The 20,355-nt window shown below is 38.2% G+C and overlaps 2 protein-coding genes across 2 annotated transcripts; one reads left to right on the top strand and one right to left on the bottom strand.

The window, feature by feature from the left end:
- Positions 1-454: 454 nt before the first annotated feature.
- LOC139714346 (probable rRNA-processing protein EBP2) lies at positions 455-11,569 on the top strand. Its single transcript, XM_071626054.1, has 9 exons — positions 455-514; positions 3,178-3,261; positions 4,463-4,635; positions 5,844-5,967; positions 7,561-7,650; positions 8,650-8,725; positions 9,498-9,579; positions 10,513-10,660; positions 11,072-11,569. The coding sequence occupies exons 1-9, from the start codon at positions 455-457 to the stop codon at positions 11,168-11,170; spliced, it is 936 nt and encodes a 311-aa protein (XP_071482155.1). The 3' UTR covers positions 11,171-11,569.
- A 4,698-nt stretch (positions 11,570-16,267) lies between these two features.
- On the bottom strand, positions 16,268-20,297 carry LOC139714344 (cilia- and flagella-associated protein 144-like). Its single transcript, XM_071626053.1, has 4 exons — positions 20,016-20,297; positions 19,630-19,689; positions 17,225-17,328; positions 16,268-16,555 (listed from the first exon to the last, which is right to left on the bottom strand). Exons 1-4 carry the CDS (start codon positions 20,158-20,160, stop codon positions 16,442-16,444), a joined length of 423 nt encoding a protein of 140 aa, XP_071482154.1. The 5' UTR covers positions 20,161-20,297; the 3' UTR covers positions 16,268-16,441.
- Positions 20,298-20,355: the final 58 nt, after the last annotated feature.

Here is a 20,355-nt window from a genome sequence, read left to right as displayed (position 1 = left end):
AAAGTTACCAAAAATCACCAAATTTTGATTTGGTTACCAGGCTAAAATTTTGTCACCAAACCACTTCAAAAATCACCAAATTTCACCCTTTTTGGTTCCCGAAATCACCATCTGGCAACACTGTGTATGACTCGTGGGTGTCGGTCTCGTGACGTGCACCCCTGAGAGTACGGTAACCGCAGCAGCGACCCCATACGGACAAATACGTACCGTAAAGGGTTACTATGTTACAGCGCCCCGCAACGGGGTTACCCTGAGAGCTGTCCCATCGCAGTCCATTGCTTTTCCTCTTATATTGAGGATTTAGAAATACCATACAAGCATGCTTGGGGCCTACATGTACGTTACCGCGCCGCCCCGTTAGAGTTAAATTCGCGTAGCTGTTTCGTTAGATCCTATGTTAAAATCATCAATATTTTGTCACTGACTCGTAGACATTGAAATCATCTCTAAAATGACGCATCTTGGCCACGATGAAGGAAGTGATTTTGAAGACATTGATTCAGACGAAGAGGTACATATAAACATATTTGGAATGCATTTGTGTGACTGTGTAGTCCCATCCGTCAAAATTAATGTGTGTAAAAATAAGAATTCGTGATGATGACCATTGGCATTGTAATTACTGGCTTGCTTTGCTATTTTGTCCTGCCTGTGCACGTCATTTAAATATATTGTGTTGGATCTCTGTGAATGCTATGCAAGGTAGTCATTTTGGATCTTGTCGTCGAGGATATGTTCTGCGGGGACTGAATCTGACTGCAGCTGCGCATTGTTCTGTTTGTACTCGTGACGTGTAGGATTTGGGATCAGGCAGTTGTGGTATGGGTACCACGCCACGTACCACTGCACTGCACTGCCACCTATCTGTATCGCCACCCTAAGGATTGGCAACTCGTTTATTCAAAAAGTATGAAATGAATTTGCCTAAGTTTTGGCTCGAATATGCCGTAAATAAATTTACTGCAGTTTCAAATCCCGTGACCTTTCTGTTGATTCTGAATCTCCGTTGTAAATTAACGCAATTTTAGTGCATACAATGTATTCCATGCATGTGATGCATTTTCTTCTCGCGGCCAGTCTTAAAACTAAGGGTAGATCCTACCTCATGATCGGCACCCCCTCCCTCCATAGGTAATACACGTGAATTTTGCAGTCATGCGTCGTTGCTGAGACTGAGTGAATGTGTAATTGAACTGTGTTTACTTTGGTTTGTTAGTTTGTTTATGAGTTTGATTTTCATTTCTTCATTTTTATTGTTTTCATAGCTAATGGCACTTTTGGAATCCCACGCGTATCTAATCGAGCACACAGCTTGATTAATAGATACCGTTCCCTCACGCACGCATGCAAACAGTAGAGCAAATAACAATTGCAGCAAGACTTAAGAGGATGCAGAGGGGCAAATAAGTCCAGTATACTTTATGCCCAACATCAAGGTATATAAAGGTAAATCAAATCAACGTTAAGTGATGTTCCAGATAGAGCTTTTCAACCGTGATACCATGGAACTGTACCTCTTTCGTTCTATACGCAAACAGCCATAATACGCATGGTGCCGATGTCAAGGTACCCTGCCGATAGGTGGTACTACTGGTAGTGGTACCCTAACCATACGGCTTACGGGGTAGATCTATCAGGCCGTCGCGGCTAAATTTCAATTTCAATACTTTAAAATGCGTCAATTTGAATACATTCCGATGTAAGTTAGTCCAATTACTGACAACAGCATACGGGGAATGTTTGGTGGCAATTTATACATGGACAGCTACATGTAACAGGCAACAAGCAGAGTTAGGGTAAATTTAGTGATTAGAGACTAGTCAAATGGTAATTTATGGCAAAATTAATGAGGGAGAGACATAAGGAAGTGTTTCCCTTGGACTTCTCTCAGATTTGCGTTAAATATCTGAGCATCCGATGTTATGGCACACCGGGCGCACTCCCCTGTAAATCCATTGAGGGCGAATCCTGAGTATAATGGAGGGTTAAAGGGGATGTTTTCCTTTTTCTTTTCTTTTTGAAGTGATTACACACTAGCTGCACTGGGTGTGCGCACCCAACCCCTTTGATTTTGTTTTTGTTATTTTGGCTGTTGTTTTTTTCTTGTCAGCTGATGAAACCCAGAAGTGGCACCAGAATAGTGTGTACTGAATGCCATTTGTGTGTGTGTGTGTGTGTATGTGTGTGTGTGTGTGTGTTTTCTGTTTTTTGATTTTTGCTTGTCAGCCAATTAATCCCAGAAGTGGTACGATGAAATAGGCCCTACATGTGTAGACTTTTTTTGGTGGTGGTGGTGGTGGTGGTGGTTTTCAGCTGATTAAACCCGAGTGTGGCACCAGAAATAATGTAAACTGCTTTGTGCACCCCCCCCCCTTGCAGAATTCCTGGATTTTCAATTCAATTCAGTTCAATTCAAATTCAATCATTCAGTAAGAACGTACATATTACATGCAATGCATACAATCAGCAAGTTAGTGTACATGATATATTTAAAAGACATTGAGGTCATGGACCCCTGTGAAGCAGGGCTTATATCAATGGGGCCCATTAACAAAATCCTTGTCTTACACAAATCAAATTTTATAATTATACAAACATTTGAAAGTTTGACCACAGACATGTACCCACCCACTCTTACCTAAGCACTTTCCGGCAGTTTTACACTGAGCAAAGATTATAGATAAACAGGTTATACTAAATGACATAGTAAAAAGATTTTATAAAAATTATCGACATGGTTTCAAAAACAATCAAAATTTCACTTTCCAAATTCATATTTTGTTAAATATTTCCCTTAAATTGTAGTATTTTGAAACTTGATGAAGTTTAACATGTACTTTTATATTCTCATTTAAATCATTCCATACATTTATTCCTGCATTTATAATGTAATGATATCAATGCCCCTGTACCCTGTACTCACCATTTTGAACCTGGGAATCTCACCTACAATTTGAATAACAAAAATTGTCAGTCTGAATGAATGCAGCCTCATTCTGCCAACATTTTTTTGGTTGTTTTTGTGATGTAAGGTCACAAAAACTCTCCTGCTATTGTCAACATCACATCAAGAACTTGCCGTGTTCCATTGCATACTGGTAGACACTTGTTAGTCCACATTGCATGACCTTTTTCCATCACACTTTAATATGTCTTCTACTTGGTTCCCTACAGCTACAGGCAGCATTCAGCAGAGGAGAGCTCAAACCGGGGCTGAATTATGAGACTGTTGCAAAGAAGAAGCACATAAACGATGAGGTAGGCTGCTTGATGGGCTGGTCCCATCGAGATAGACTAATACAGCAATGGTTCAGAAATGCTATAATGAATGGTTCTGGGGTGGATCAAGGAATACTGTGTAGGGGAAGCGCCTGTATAAAATTGAAGGGGGTGCATGCGCCCCTAATTTTTTTCCTTTCTAATTTCTTTTGTTTTAACAAAAAATAATGGGGGGGGGGGCACGCGCCCAGTGATCATTTCGTCAACGAAAGGAACATTTCAACGAAATGATCATTTTGTTGAAATGTTCCTTTCGTAACGAAATAGGCCATAAGACACTTGACATCCCATACAAAATTGCGGTCTTTGTCCATGGTTTAAACCATGGACAAGATTGTGCCATCTTCATGAATTCAGGCCCGTGTACCAGGCCAGGTCATTTTGATCTACATTTAGCAGTGTTTCCATGATCATGAAGAAAAAATACTGACTTTTAAACAACTTTTAAAAATTTTGTACAGCTTGAAGTCCATAACTATAGAATGCTGTTTAAAAGGGGAAATCCAGTCCAAATATACAATGTAAATTTGTCTGATAAGAAAGAATATTCCAAGTTCAGTGGTAAAATTTTGATTGAAATTGGGTGAAAAAAAGGAAGTTATGACATTTTGAAGTTTCACTAATTTTTCAGGAAACAGTTCTTGAATGATCAATATGAATGAAATGCAAATGGCAAAGTGAGGATGCCATTCCCTCACAACTTGCCATGTAGTTTGTACACAAGTTTTTTTAATTTTCCAGAGTTATATTCAAACACAAATGCCAGTCAGTTGGGGATGTTAGGGTTTGCTATACCCCCATTCCACAGAGATTTCTTCTCATCAGTCACTCGTTGGAAGCACAGTTATTTGCTTCTGGCCATTAACCGCTTTGTGTTGGATCACAGTCTGATGAATCCACCGTGTGCTGGTCCACTATCTGGTCAGTGTCAGACGTGTCTGGCGATGATCCAATGAGACAAGATCATTCGTTGAGGATCATCTATGACATGTCTCACTTTGACGCGATAGTCGAGCAACACAAGTCGGACTTATCAGACTGTGATCCGATACACTTCGATGGGTGGTCAAAAATAAGAAACATTTGCTTCGGATGAGTGACTGCTGAGAAAAAACTGTGGAATGGGGGTATTTGTAATAATTCTTAGTATACGTAATCTGTACATTCTTCATGATCCTAGGATGGACTTGCCAACAAGCTTGCCGACTTCAAGCGAGACCTCGTGTGGCTTGAGAGGCTGGACGTCACATGCGGTCCTGTCACGACGCTGGGTGAGAGGAGCGAAGGAGGAGACGAGGGGGAGAACGACGATACAGACGAAGCCCACGACGACTTCAAACGTGAACTCAGGATGTAAGTAACAGACAGTGTGTTGGGCTTATATTGAGAGAGCACATGTGGTTTCGCAAGCAAATGATTTGTGTTGGATGTGTGAGCACTCAGCATGTATATGAGGAACTTTCAGGTGAGCACAGTTGCTAAACTGCTAACATTGGGATGAACTGTACTTGTCCTTTTTTGTCAGTTAAGGAGATTTACATTGTATGTACAGTACACAGTATAAATGTTAGGTATAGATATGTGAAGCTGTAAAATTGTAGACCCTTCCCGATTATAATATCATGTTTGATGTCAAACTTTTGAGAATATTTGTATGATTGTACTCATCTGTGATGAAAGCCATCTTAAATATGATATGGAAGTCCACTCACAACTTGATGTGAAGAGGTACTATTGTACAGTACACTACACCTCTAGTTATGAAAAAAGGGGGAAAAAAGAAGAAAGAAGGAAGATGTGTGACTAGCCTGATTTCTTGGAGCCAGATATCTCTGACAGCTGGAGCCTGTTGCATGAAACTTTTTGCCTGAGCAAAATTCTCATAAGTTTAAATAAAAACTAAGATTAGAATGATTCTGCCATCTACTGTAACACAGGAAAAAACTCTGTTTAGTATAACCTGAGTTTTTTTCAGGTCAAACATTTTATGCAACATACCCCTGATCTTGTTTCTGTTTTTTTTTTTCTCCAACAACTGTGAGTACTGTAAAAGTGAATTAATGGAACATATGATGTGCAAAGATGTTCGCTTGTTTTTAGTTTCATGCTTGTTTTTTGATTTTACAAAATGCAAAAATATTTCCACAACTCTAAAATATCCACTTTCACAGTAATAGGATTATAAAGAGCTTGAGTGCATGTTGTAGTACAAAATGTCTTACTTGACACCAATGATCCGTAGGCCAAAATATTATTATTTTACATCTAACGAGACACCCTGTTTCCTTGTATTTACATAGTGGAAAATGCCTAATTTGCTTATATTGTAATCTATGCCACTTTACATGTCCTATTCCTTTAGTATTCTTTTTGTTTCATCCTCGATATCATTAGATATCCGATAAATAACAAGGAAACTCATTACATATAGCAGCTTGTTAAATGACCATTTTCCCTTTTATTACTGCTATTCTTAAAACAATATATTCCTGATGCAGTGTGGCTGTCATGTGACTTCCCACATTCTGTATTGCCTGAATTCTTCCCCTCCATGCCAACAGATACAGACAAGCACAGGCAGCAGTGCTTGAAGCCCTGCCCAGACTACAGGACCTCAACATCCCTACCAGAAGACCTGACGACTACTTTGCCGAGATGGCAAAGTCCGATGAACACATGAGAAAGGTTACTCCCTCTCTCCGTTCCTCTCTTATTTTCTTTTTTCTTTCTCTACACATAACTCCTTTTGCACCTGGAACCGTCTTTCACAATTCATTTTGAGTCTTTCAAAATGCTACGAGTCAATAACCCAACTTGGTTTTATGAGGATCATTCTTCTTCTCCTTATTTGTTTTCTACCTTGCCCTAACCTTCTCCTTCTTTGCTTCCGAACCTGTTTAAAATGCATATCATTTCAAATCTTCAAAATGCTACGATTCAATAACCCCAGCTAAATTTTTGAAGATAAAGGGAAAGTTACAATGTATAGTGTACTGTTGGGAAAAAAACAACAACAACAAACCTGTAAGTACACTGCAATTTGCTGATGATCAGTGAAAAATTGCAGTTGCCTGTGAATGCAATGTACTTCCCAAGGGTCAAGCAAGTAATTATCCATGTAGTAGTTGAAAGAATGTTCATGTATTATTGCAAGTTTGTCTAATTGCAGAAGTTTTGGTCAGTTGATTAGAACAGAGTTACCAGGTCTCTTGTATTCTGTAGAAAGCTCACTGAGAGCTGGAAATTGTCTTTACATCTAATGTTCTTACAATAGAATATCGGCAATATCAGCCTATCTTATGTAGTTCTGAATTATCTTTGCTAAGTAGGTTATATTAACCCATTGAAAACAAGTCCCAAGAATAATCAGCCAGGTGTCTATTGAAAATTTGTGTTCATAGCAAAATCAGCCCGTCGTCAGCGGGTTAAGATGCATGTATCAGAGCTGCCAGATCTCCATGAAGCTGGAAGGATCCTCTTTTAAGCTTCAAGTATTTCTGTAGTTCGTAACTAGAAAAGCCCTCTGAGAGCAAAGACCTCAGCCAACAGCTCATTTCCACCCATACAAGCATGCTGAAAATTGCCCACTTTCCCAATAAAGATTAGAAGCTTTGCGTTTTACTCATTAGCTTCTTGCTGCGCAGCGCCTTGAGCAGAGCATGTGCTTTAGTGCGTGTCTGCAAAAACTCAAATATTGCCAAAGACTTTAGAAATCCTGTAAAAACTTATAAAATTCTCTGATCATTACCAAAATCTAATCATCTGTTCCGTGTGTCACTATCAACTTTTCCTGTATTGTTTCATCCAAATCCATTCACAACTATAAGAGTTTTTTTTGCACACAGACAAACACACAAACCAATGCCTATGAAAACATGTAACCTCCTTGGCAGAGGTGATAAAAGATTCGGGTACACAAATCTCTGCTATATGGGAAGCACTATTGCCCAATGAGAATGTCTAAACACTCCAATATTCCCTTGAAAGCTCTTTGGAATCTCCTCGATTTTGAAGTGTGCAAGTTGGCAACCCTGGTCATACTGTATATACTCAAATATGTATAACCCTTTCATGTATGCTGACTATTCCTGTTTTTGCTCATACCATTAAGAAATAACAGGGATGTACTGTATGTTTATATGATATGTTTTTGCTTCTAGAAAGGGAAAGGAAATGCCTTAGAATGATACACAAAGTATGATCTCTCTTTGTTGATAGTATAAACAAGATCTGTCTCCTTTTTTATTTTTATTTGCATTGATTTGTGTATTTTGTCAGGTTCGAGAAAAGCTGATCTCCAAGCAGTTATCCATGGAGAGATCAGAAAAGGCCAAGAAGCTTCGGGAGCTGAGGAAATTTGGCAAAAAAGTGAGTACAGGCCGACTTTGATTGTCCGGCCATCTCTTATGCGGACTTCTCTATCATCCTAATGTGGTCACGCAGTGAAGACGAAGTGCTGGTATGTACTCGAGCAGGATTCGAACCGATGACCTCCTGATCTCCGGACAGGACAGGAGGTCGTAGGTTCGAATCCTGCCCGAGGCTGTACGCCCATGATTTTTTTTATCATGGCTACTACTAAAACACTGAGCAATTCAGTGCTTCTTTACGTCGATGTAGGGCAATTTGTCAATCAGTTACAATGAAAACATCTCGACTGAAGAATTTCATGAATTTGAACAATACAAGCAATCTTCACATTTTGAACACCCTATCTTAATACCATATACCAGCAGATATGCCCTTCTTCTTTATGCTGATTATTATCCCATGTTAGCTGTCTTTGTATAGTGTAATGGAATTATAATTCATGAACTTTCTTTAGATAAGCCATTGATTAGTCTTTGGCCTTTGTTTGTACCCCACATTTGATATTATTCTATGATGATATGATTTGATATGATATATGATGCTAAATGATGTCGTATTCTTTATTACTCCTGTAGTGGTAATGATGATAATAATGATAATTTCCCCGTAGTGGTAATAATGATTTAACAGATATTAGTGAAATTTGTCATTCCTAGAACATCAGATACTTGACAAATTCTTCATGTTTTGCCAATAAGCGAACGCATGCCAGATAGTGCGGCTGATGTGGCATATTTCTGATGAGAAGATAGCGGTATATTCATAAACTTTAAAAACAAACGCACACACATACAAAAAACAAACAAACATTTGGCTACTAAAGTGTAATTGTCATTGATTTCCTTGCAATAACCATATTCAGTGTAGAACACATACAGTGAGGGACACTGGACATTAAATCATTGATTTTCCTCTTTCATGTGCTCCTTCGTGCATCTTACGAAGATGATGTTTTGATTCTTTATTCTTTTGCCTGTTACCATGGAAACTGGACAGGTCCAACAAGAGGTACTCATGAAGAGGCAGAAGGAGAAAAAGGAGCTGGCTGAGTCTGTGAAGAGATTTAAAAAGGGTGAGACTTTATTATACTGGCAATGTTATTATTAGAAATTTAGGAAGTTATTTATCATGAATGATCGCAGCCTCACTGGAGCTTCTTTATTTGGAGCAAGCATGCTGCCAACTTGTACAGTCAATGCTGGGTAAGGCAATGGCACATTATATGTCGAATAGTTGGTTAAGTCAATGAAAATGAAATGTCCCAAATTTCATTTCTAGCCTTTACTTGTGTATTCCTATGATCACACAGAAGACAAATATCGCCTGAGTTGATGCTTTTTTCCTAGTCCCATCAAGATCGACTGTAATATGCAGAGTTGCTGTATTGTCTCTAAACTGAGAGCTCCACCTTCAGGATACTACCATACACCTCCCCTCCCCACAAAAAACAAACAAAATCTTTATGTGGGGATGTTTTGTTAGCTATACATTGTGGGCTCACAAAAACTACTTGTAACAATGATGGCAGTACACTGGACTCCCGTTAAAATGAGGTCCTCGGGACGGGCAGTTTTCTTTCGTTATATCAAAATGTTGTTTATATAAACCCAAGAAATAAACAATAAAAAACATAGAGCGGATCATGTTGCGGCCTGAATTTTTACATCTTTATTGTCGGAATTTCGTTATAACTGTGTTCGTTATAATGGGAGTACACTGTAATCGTTATCATTATCATCATTGTGAGTAATGCTTGTGATTTAGGGAGGGGGTGTAGGGGAGTGTTGAGAGGACTGGGAGATGTGAAATGTGTGAAATATTTTCTGTGCTCTCGCCACATCCAGGCCAAACCAAAGATCTGGGATTCTTGGAGGGCAAAGCTAAGGGAGCGGCCGGCGGAAAATCCGACAAGAACGCAGCGAAGGGGTAAGTTAGTCATTCACGTAGCTCTGTGACAGGAACGAGATTGATGCTGGTGTCCTATGTGATGATTGAAGAAAATAAGTCCCTCTTGCACTAGAATCTCATGTGAAAAAACAAAGCAAAAGAAAACAAAGCAGAAACTGCCCCCAAATTTTCATTTCCTCAAAACTGCTGCTGAGTTTTGGTTAAAATGTGTACTTTGCCTCATCCACCCCCCCCCCCCATATGAGGAAAAAAGTTATATAACAAACACTTGTCTTTAACATAATATACAAATACAGGGTTTGACTCCCTTTTGCTGCTTCTTCTTTTAAGAGTGCTTTAGGTATTTACGATAGCCTTTATTCATGGCTCGATATTAACAGTGGCCTGGGGACCCGGGGCTGCTAGAAATTTGTGTCAGGTCACTTCATTTATCTCTATTTGTGGCCCAATTAGGCAACTAAGATTTGAAATGGATTGTTCCTGTCGCTTGTATATCGGACCACTACATATCTTTTTCAGCCACTAAAATGTCAGATTTAAGATCCAACCAGACAAAGAAGTTAGTGTTGAGTCCTGCTTAATCCATTAGGTAAAAAGCTATTTTGAATTAATGAGGGAAAGTATGTTGTACATGGCATGCTGGTTCTGAGATTTCCAGTGAAGTACATGTTGGGTAACATTCCTATCATAAGAACAGTACCAGTCATTCTTTCTGTAGCTAAATAAATAATTGAGTGGTGAAATACTGCATGTAGTGATGAGTTTGAAATATGTGCTTCGTATAAAGATTGGCACTATCTAAAGAGCCCAACACTACATCAAATACTGGTTGGACTCTTTATTGGCCAATTGATTGGAAAGACCCATCTGTCTGTCTGACTAGTTGCCAAGCATGTTGAGTGCCATTCCCAAACTCTGAGCGCATCTTTCGCAAAATTTTTTGCCGAGCAGGCCGAATCCGAAGCGCCTGGCCAAGAACTCCAAGTTTGGCTACGGCGGAAAGAGGAAAGGCAGCAAGGTGAACTCAAGGGAAAGCTCCCGGGATGAGGACGACCACTTCAGCCAGAGGAGGAACAAATCTGACGTCAGAAAGCATCAGGTGAGAGGCAGCATTTTGGTGACAAGTGTCGCAGCACTGTTGAGAAAACATCTTTGACAAGAACCCCAGAAATCTTTTTGGTTGTCAGAGATTCATGATATTCAATGAAGCGTCACATGATTGTGTTATATCAAGCCCTTGACTTACTAGTGATTTTCTATATCATTTTCTTATATCTGTGCACTTCCTTTTCGGGCAAGTAAAATCTATGTTAGGGCATTGCCAAGTGTTCTGCAACAATTTGAAAATCTGCTTGCCCGACTGTGCAAGTGGTAAAACGTTATGCAGACTGTAGCACCCTGCATATGGGTCTGCACTTCCACAGGACCTTCAGAAGCTTTTATGTTTTGTTGTTATTTTCTATACCGCAAATCTGTTTATATATCTTTGTGATCGTAAACTTCCTACCAGAAACAATTTGGAAGCAAGGCGAGGAAAGGAGGAAAAGGGGGAAAGCAGCGGAGACCAGGCAAGAAGAATCGACAGAAGCTCAAGTCCCGGAGGAAATGAGGTGATCGGAAGACCATGGAAAGATGAACTGTTTACACATGAAAGACAAAGAGTGAAGCATCCATACTTGTAGCAAGCGAGAAACAGTAATAGACATCTGGATGGGACTTGCAGGGGGACACCCCCCCCCCCCTTTCCCCATCCTATCGCCCTGACAACTTTCTGCGATCAGGGAATGTGGAGTGTTTGTCACAGAGGGACTGTCGTCTTTTAGGAGGGTTTTATTCCCCAAACACTCTAGGTTTGCCAGTCATTACATACACTGTGGAGCACTGTTGTTAGAGTAAAATATTCCACCTCAACCACTTGAGTATTTCTCTTCCAGCTGGAAAAAGAATATTAAAAACACCCAAAACTCTGGAACATATTCAGTAGATTTAAAGGAGAATTTAGTGCAAAAAGAAGGTACTATCTTTTTCTTTTTTTTAAGAAATAGCTTACAGGTGACTCTGTAATAAATGCAGTTTTCTTTCGTAATATAGAAATTTTGCTTTAACTGAAAGGGAATTTTGTTGCAGAAATGATCATATTGTCCTTGAATTCGCAAATTCGAACTTTACTGCATATATTGTATGGAATAAATGTTAACCCGTTGAGGATAAATCCCGAGTATACTCAGCCAGATGTCCATGGGAAATGCGTGTTGTAGCGAAATCAGTCTGTATTCAATGGGTTATGTGGTACCAGTTAATATCTGCGTCAATACATATTTTTTTTTCCCAATAGCCAATTAATGACTGAAAAAAAATTCAGATCTTGTAAAATGTGTAGCCAATGTGTTGCTAAGTATCAATTTTTGGCAAGCAATTCCTCTGTCCTGCAGTGATTTTATTTGTTGTAATTGATGAAAGTAAATTAAAAAATACTCTCTTTATGCGTTACGAGTTTAAAGGTCCTCTCTAGGAGATGAAGATTTTTTTGATGGCAGATAATGCTGGTGGCATAATTTGGGAGCAGAGGTATCCCACTTGACTGTCGGCAACAGTCATATCGCTTTAATTTTTCCCTTCTTTTTTCTTTTCTTTTTTTTTTTCCTGTAAAGCTCAAGAAAGAAAGAAATTTCAGACAAAGAGCACTTCATAGCATGTCCTAAACAGGTTATCCCACAAGACCATGGCCATTGAGTCATACATGCCATGAGTTTGAGATTGAATGAAAAAAGGTCCATGAGTCATACAGCCCATGAATTTGACACTAGGTGAAAACAGCCTATGAGTTCCATATTACAACATGATGTCGTGGGCCATGTTTGCCTAGTGTCAAACTGATGGTGAGTATGATTTGTGGGTGTTGAACGCGGTATGCGCACCCGTCCCAAACACCTTTCCCGTGTGCCCTGTGATAGGCGATTCATTGACGTTCAGCCAGAGATTTCTGTTTGTGGAGTTGTCTAAAATTGTGTAAGATCAACGCTTTTGTCTGATGTAATGTTTGCTAAAACTGACATGTATCAGCAGGGTGAGATCAGCTCTTTTCTGTGAAAGTCTACTTGTAATGTATAGATTTTTTCCACATAATAAAAAGATGATTACTAAGTGAACCACAAAATTTTGTAAATACACTGCGAAAGTACTAAGTTCTCAGTATACTCCACCATCTACACACACCAATCCAGCAAATGATCAATTAAAACAAGTATGACATTTAAAAGCTAAACTTGAAGTTACAGTGTAATGCTGTGTGACTGTACTAGTTTGCTCTGTTTTTTAGCCAGTGTGTGTATGTATGCGTGTTGTGTGTGTGTATGTATGATATTGTACATTATTGTATGTACTGTAAATGTTGAGTTTAAATGCAACAACTGATGGGTTGTCCATATTCATCACTCTGAGACGTTTGAAATTAAATCTGTTGAATAAGCAAAACTATTTAAAGGTTTATGTAATCACTTCATTGATATCTTCCAAGAAGTTTCATGCAATGTAACAAGTACAAGATTATTGAGCAGATTTTGTACCTTTTTTTTATGATGACCTTCAAAAAAAATTGTGAATGGCATGTTATGTCGGTAACTACGTTTCTGCGTTTAACTCTTTGCATACATATACAAGGTGTGTGTGTGTGTGCGTGTTTGTGTGTTTATGCTTGGAGCTTTTTAAAAGTAAAGAAGAGACGAAGATGAATGAAACTCCTTTAGGGATTGCTTCATACCTATCTTGCTCTCATTAAAGCAGAGGCTCATAGGTTGCTGCATAAATGTGCACATTTGTAGAACTGGAGACACTGCAACACATGCACCCCCACTGAGAGATGGGAGAGATGTGTCGTTTACAAGTTTATTTTTTGAATGCTCTGTGTTTGACACAAACATGTGTGATGCGTCATCATGCAAGCCATATAATTTCAACAACGTACTGTTTTCGGCCGATATGAATTTAACAGATGCTTAAAACTTTATAGATTGATATATAATTTCCCCTACATCATTACAAGGAAAATATTTTTAGAAAGACTAAACAGTTAAAAAATTGTAAATGGTTACATTGCCACAGGTGGCTTTACCCAGACTTTCTTCTTTGTATGACCACTGACTTCATACGAGTAACATGATGATGCACCATACGTATGTGTCAAATACAGAATATTTGACGATTGAATTTCAAAATGTGAACAAAAAATAAACCATATGAAGGAGATAATGCATTTTTATTTTGATTCTAGTTTGTGGTGTACAAATCAAGAATTAAATCCCAACATGGGTTAAGTGCAACTTTAGAAGTCCATCATCAGATAGAGCAAAATAAAACCTTTCCAATAATACCTCACTTGTTGCATAACAAGGAATATTCATGAAGTTATAGAATTATTTAATGTTTTATTTTCATTGGTTTTTTTTTTTCTAATTGCAAATATCTCAAAATGACAAGAAGGGGATTAACTTGTTTTGCAGTCATACTCTTTATATAGCTTATGAGAAATACTCTGCATGTCTTGTTTAATGTGTGTCATCTTATTTTAAAGTAGTTGAAATTAAAGTTTCGTGGATGTGTCATATTTAAGTGGTTAAAAAGAAAAAGTTTTGTGGAAAATTACAAAGTAATTTAGGATGCGTACAGGAAGAATATTATGTTTACCAAGACATATGTTTTCCCTTGGCACTGCACGCTTCTAGGAATGTAATCCTTTGTATAATACCTCCTTCATTGTGGTTAAAAACAAAAAAACAAAACAAAATGGAAGGCTTATATTTCATTGGTAGGAGTCAATACCTGTTATAAATAGATTTTTATCCTTGACAAAAAGTTCCATTACAACAGTGATGAGTGAGTCATTGTCTTTTATAAACAAAATGAAAGCAATTTATTGACATTGGCATAGCTTATAATATATGATGTATTTACAACACTTTACACTGTTATCGACAGGAGTGAGAAGTACTGCAGCAGGGATTATAGTTTTCCAGGCACAAGAGGGATGAAGGAGGAAATGAAATTGAATTCCTCTGCAGTATTGATGCATAGTAATTATACTGTATTGCAATCACCAATATGTCATTTGTTCAATTTGAAGTCAAGCATTTGTTGCAGTACCGATTCTTGGTATTTTTCTATGGCATCAGTATGAAATACATTGTACATTGTATGTGGAACAAGTCTTGAAATCTTAGTCAGTTCTAACCACTTAATCCAGCATTGGCATCAAGATTTATGATGTCTGAAAGGAAATTGAAAATTTTAAAGTTTGTAAGTGCTCTTAGCCTTATATGTATATGAGAAGAGCATAATAAACATCAACTGTGTCGTATTGTATTGCAAGGCTTCAGTTGCAAGTGCTTCAGAATGCAGACTGATGCTTAAATACTAATTACACACTGGTGATATGACAGACTTTCATTACAAATTTCTGCTTCATACATTTCTGAATGTGTCGTCACGTGACTGTGGCACTACTGAAAACAGCAGTGTCTGCTCAGATACTGTGCACTCCTGTTAACAAAGTCTTTGAAACCAGAGTGTTTCTTTTATCTAGTCATTTCGAAATTTTGTTACAGCTAAACAGTGAAGTACACAAACGTATATTACATGATAATCCCCAATTTTGACCTGACTTTTTACTTCATTTTATCTTGACATGAGCATTTTGTTATAAACATGTTTATTATAATGGGAGTGCACTGTATTCACAATGCTGATCTGGTCTTGTTACATTTGATGTAGCACACTCATGGAACACTTACTCTTGCATATCTTTTACATTGCAGATTTTCAACATGCTCTTTACATCTAGTACTGCACAGCCTACACATGTGTACGTGCCAAACTGTTCTCACTGAAATGGTTATGATATCATTGCAGTGCCATCATAACTTCTACGGAAGAATTCACCAAGTCTCGCATCTATAGAAACCGAGTTCACTGTGCCCACAAAATGATATGAGCATGCATTTCTTTTTCTTACAAGTTCCTACACTTTTACTAGGTAATGAGGGAAAAAAAATACACAAATATGAATAGGACAGTGCAAATATACATATTCGGTATGAACAGAAACCTAGCTTCATGATGAAGGTTCAAAGGGATTGAATACACTGTACATTTACAACTGCATAACCAAACTAATAATGACAATAATTACATCGTGGAACAAAGATCTATTCTGAAAACAGGCCTGTGAACATTCAGGCATAACTACTAGATCGATAAAAATGACGCTTCGACTTTGGGGAATCAAACCCAGTGTAGCTATTTTAACAACCGCAGAGGTACGTACTTACTACATTGCATAGAGTCAATCATTGCCAAGATGCTTCAAAACTTTAAATGCCTGTAGAACAGGTAGCACAAAACAACATCAAAGAGCCATGAATGAGGCAAGTACACTATTGTAAAATACATAGTAGCTTGTCAAAACAGGGCAGTTCTTCAGACCTCTATACATACCATGAAGATGCCCTACTATTCATTGTCATTGTTGCTGGGTTTCTTTTTTTCTTCTTTGGTTGCAGGTTTTGTTTTCTATTATTGATGTTATTCTCAACATACAGTGTATGTGAACACAAAGCATGCTACTTTGAGCATGGATATTTCACAGAACACAAATGCAGATCAAATGTAGCTACAGACACCACTCGTTTCAAAGAGATTGTTGTTCCTACATGCACAGACATGCATTTGGAATGAATGATGCAGATTACCCTGGCTGCATTAAGAGTCCATATGATTATCAAGTTTCATGCCTGCCGAACCGGTAAAAGGCCAAACTTGTGTACCAGGTAAATAACCTAAGATAAGTGAGTTTAAACTAGTCTCAATATTGCAAACATCCCTGGCACTATTGCAGATTCTCCTGCTGCTCTTTTTGTTTCCACGCTTCATCCATGTACTTTGTGATTTCAGAGTTTTGCCTTGGAAAGTTGATGCGCCTGTCGCCACGGTCTTGGGCCAACTGCAGAGTAAATCATGGACAAGGAAAATATTTGAATAGTGAATGACAGTGATCCCGGCGAGATTGAATGCCACAAATATTCAGAAAATGAAATAATCCTCTCATTGAAATATGTGGGATCGACAAAGACAGGAAATGAAAGTGAACACTCGGAGCGTTCATTCTGAGGTTGTCTTTATAAATATACACATTGTAAATAGCATTATAATATTTAATGAGGATTTGTAAAACACATAAATATGTGCATTGGAATACGATGCAAAACAGTGTTTGCTAATCTTCATGGTATGTACACTGTATCTAGGGCAATTATGTATGCAATCAAGATGAGGATTTCACAGTATAGCACTAAATTTGACCTCCATGCCTTAGCATTGAGGGGAATCTGTTTAACTTACAAATGATGTCCACATAACACACATGATTTATGATCTGCATCCTTTCCATATTGGATGTTTGTCCATAAGTACAGTATTTGAGGTGTGATGTGTATTTTATGCAGTCAAACTTTGCATTTGATTCAAGAATTTAAGAATTCTGGGCATTGACTAATTACTGTTCTCAATTCAGAATGGCTTGTCCGCAATGTCCTACAACTACATTGTAGATACTGTACACAGAATTAGTTGGGAGTTTTGCATTACAGTCTGTATTGTTCAATGTACTTACCAGAGGTTTATAGTACCAGCCAACTTCTTGGGCTTCTGTTTGGGGGAATTCAAACTTCTTGACTGGTTCTTGGTACGACCTTTTGATTATCCTGAGGAAGTTGTCTGAAGGAGGTAAACATAACACAGGAATAGTGGATGAGAACTTGGAGGTAAAAGGAAAGGAAGGATTATTCGCATTATAGTTAAAGATTAAACTAGTTAAATCACCCACATTGTTTTGCCTGAGCAAAATGTGTCTCTTGAGGAGACACAAAGAAAGACACACACTGGACTAAAATATGGCATCATAGTGTAGTGTTTCAAAAAACACATAGACAGCTGACCCAACCAACCACACCCAAAAGTTTGGCAAGCTTTTGGAGGGAATGCAGAAAGAGGGAGATCATGGAAACATTTCACAGTTTATACCAACAAGACATGTCATGGACAAATTATAATTTTGCTGTGTAGGATGGCTACATGATCAATACATAAGTTTCATTCAAGATTGACAGCACTTACATGTACAGTAACACAAGGCAAGGCATGGAGCAAGCGTTATTTGCATGATGGCGAATCACAAAATCAACATGCTGTGCGATACATGTAGAGTCGGACGCCCTGATTTTATGCGAGAGCTCAAAATAGGTGAAACTGTTTCAACCAAGTCAATCATGAGTTTTTCACATTTTATGAATGAGCAATTCTTCTATATTATTCTACAGTTTGGGATCATAAAATGAATCTAGGAAATTGTGTGTGAGCGGCTTTTCTAGAAAACTTTTCTTTTTTAAGAATATTGTGATTGTTGGTATCCTTTTAATAGAGGAGTTTTTTCATTGAAACCCTTTACACACTCTTAGTCTTCACTTCAACTCTATAACTCCTGAAAGGGTGATGCTAACTGCTTAAAACGTTGGTATCCGTCACACATAGAATGTGCTAACAAAGCATGCAATTTAATCTGCTAATCCTTTCATTGTTGCTGCTATGGAATTGTACAACATCCTGTTTTTGTCAGATTCATTGCACAAAGCATGGCTTGGTAAGATGACAAGCTTGAATTGCCCCTTTACTTCACAGCCTCTTTTCTCAGTACACACATTTCCATAGTGTGGGCTTTCTTTCCAATGTTTAGATACAGTATGCTTGCACAAAAGTTAGTGTAGGTTAGAAGAGTCCATTTGAATTGAGTTATACAACCATCATTTTAAAGTTTAAAATCTGCTCTTTCAGAACAATCTGCCCTTACCAAAAAATCCATGTCTGGCAACTGTTTGTTGATTTTATGGAACAGGGTTGCAAGGATATACAGTACATAAAATTGAGAAAGGGCACTTCTAAGTATAATACCATACAAACAGCAAAAATCTAAAAGTCAAGCATCTCATGACATATCCTTCATCTTGACGGAAAAATAAACAACAGAAAAGACCAAGGACCTACAACGTATTAAGCCAGTTTATTTCTATTGTAATTTATGAAAGCTTCTTGCCACATCCCTCCCCCCCCCTCCCCCCCCCCCCCCCCCCCCCCCCCGGCATCTCACTACAACTGTAGCTCTAATGTTGCACATGAACAAGTCACAGTACAAATATTTCTGTTTGCAGTTTTGATATCACAATTACAACCAGTAATTCACTGCTTTGATGTCATGTGTTGAACAAAATATTTTCTTTCATCCCAGTCCTAATGTAGTTCATTTAAAATTGCTACATTTTCCAAAGCCTTGTTTAGTACTTGTAACGTTAGATTAATTAATTGCCTACAGTTGTACATACTGTATCATGCATAATTTTGAATTGGCATCTTAAAGAACATTATATATTCGCAAAGTGCCTGATTCTCTTTTAAAGTGGCAAATCTGGATTGATTTTAGTAGAAGTCTATTCTTTTGTGAGTTTTCTTTGTGCAATTTGAGATACAATGTATGTGACCGAGTCAAAAATTACCAATAGACCTAGATACTCAGTACATCAGGGCAAGTTAGACCCCCTAATGTCTCTATGATAATTTCTGCAGCAACACCACCAAAGATTTTGATGGGTTAAAAATAACTGGAGAATACATATAATATTTACAGAACCTTAATTCACACATTGTTGTACAGTACCGTAGTTATGGGTAAACTCGGCCTAGCGGGTAAAGTCGGCCGCCAGCGCGCACAGTACAATTTTATGTACTGTGCGCGCTGGCGGCCGACTTTACCCGCTAGGCCGAGTTTACCCATAACTACGGTATATATGAAGAAGGGAAAGGATTAAAGGCAAATGCATCATTTACTTCTTCAATAGGCCCTACCTAGGCCTACTTGTTACTACTAATAATACTTGTAGCTTCATTACAGTGGTCCCCACATCTTTACAATTGAATAAGGGGCCAAGTTTACCCATAACTGCGGTACAATTTGGTTGTTGTTCTTACCGTCTTCTTCACCATCAGCAGAATCATGCAACGAGTTGGGTTTCCCAGTCAATGTGTACACTGAAAATAAAAAGGATATCAGAGAGTCAGACTACTAACACAGTTAATATAGGAGCACAAATCAACACAACTTTTACTGTATAAATTTAATTCAATGTTTGTTCGTTTTTGTAAAAGTAACTTTGTTACTCTTACTTCGTAGGCCTACCAAGGTACATGTTTTAACTCGAATTCCCGTCCACCATCACAATCAGAAACAAAGCCAAATACAAGTAGCTCTTGTCTAGACTCTAGGTGAGAAACTAACGTACGTAGGCAATTTTTTTTTTTTTTAACAAACACTCTTAGTCATCTTGGTTTTGAAGATTATTAATGATTGTACTCACTTTTCTTGAAGGGGTTGATGCTGTAATTTGTGTACAACCTCTGGCATTGATTCTCCTTCTTTATCGTCTCGCACAGAATCGCATTTTGATGAACGATATTTACTGGGTCTTTTTCGGGTTTCTTTCCTGCTGCTGGTGCTGCCATCGTGAATGATGCAAAAACGAGAGCTTGTATGTGTTAAAACGTCCGATAAATAGTTCAGATTCTCAGGCAGTTCATGAAATTTCAATAAAGATCTTCTGATAGTTCGAGACCGGTTCCTACTCTGTGTGCGCGCGGAATCAGTACAGAACTGTATGCCAGCAGAGAAGAGCCATCCACGTCAGGTTGTCGAACACA

Source organism: Diadema antillarum, unplaced genomic scaffold, assembly GCF_040938485.1.
Source record: "Diadema antillarum isolate AM-2024a unplaced genomic scaffold, OU_Dant_1.0 seq00002242_RagTag, whole genome shotgun sequence".
NCBI classification, from domain to species: Eukaryota; Metazoa; Echinodermata; class Echinoidea; order Diadematoida; family Diadematidae; genus Diadema; species Diadema antillarum.
This window is presented reverse-complemented; position numbering and strand designations above follow the sequence as displayed.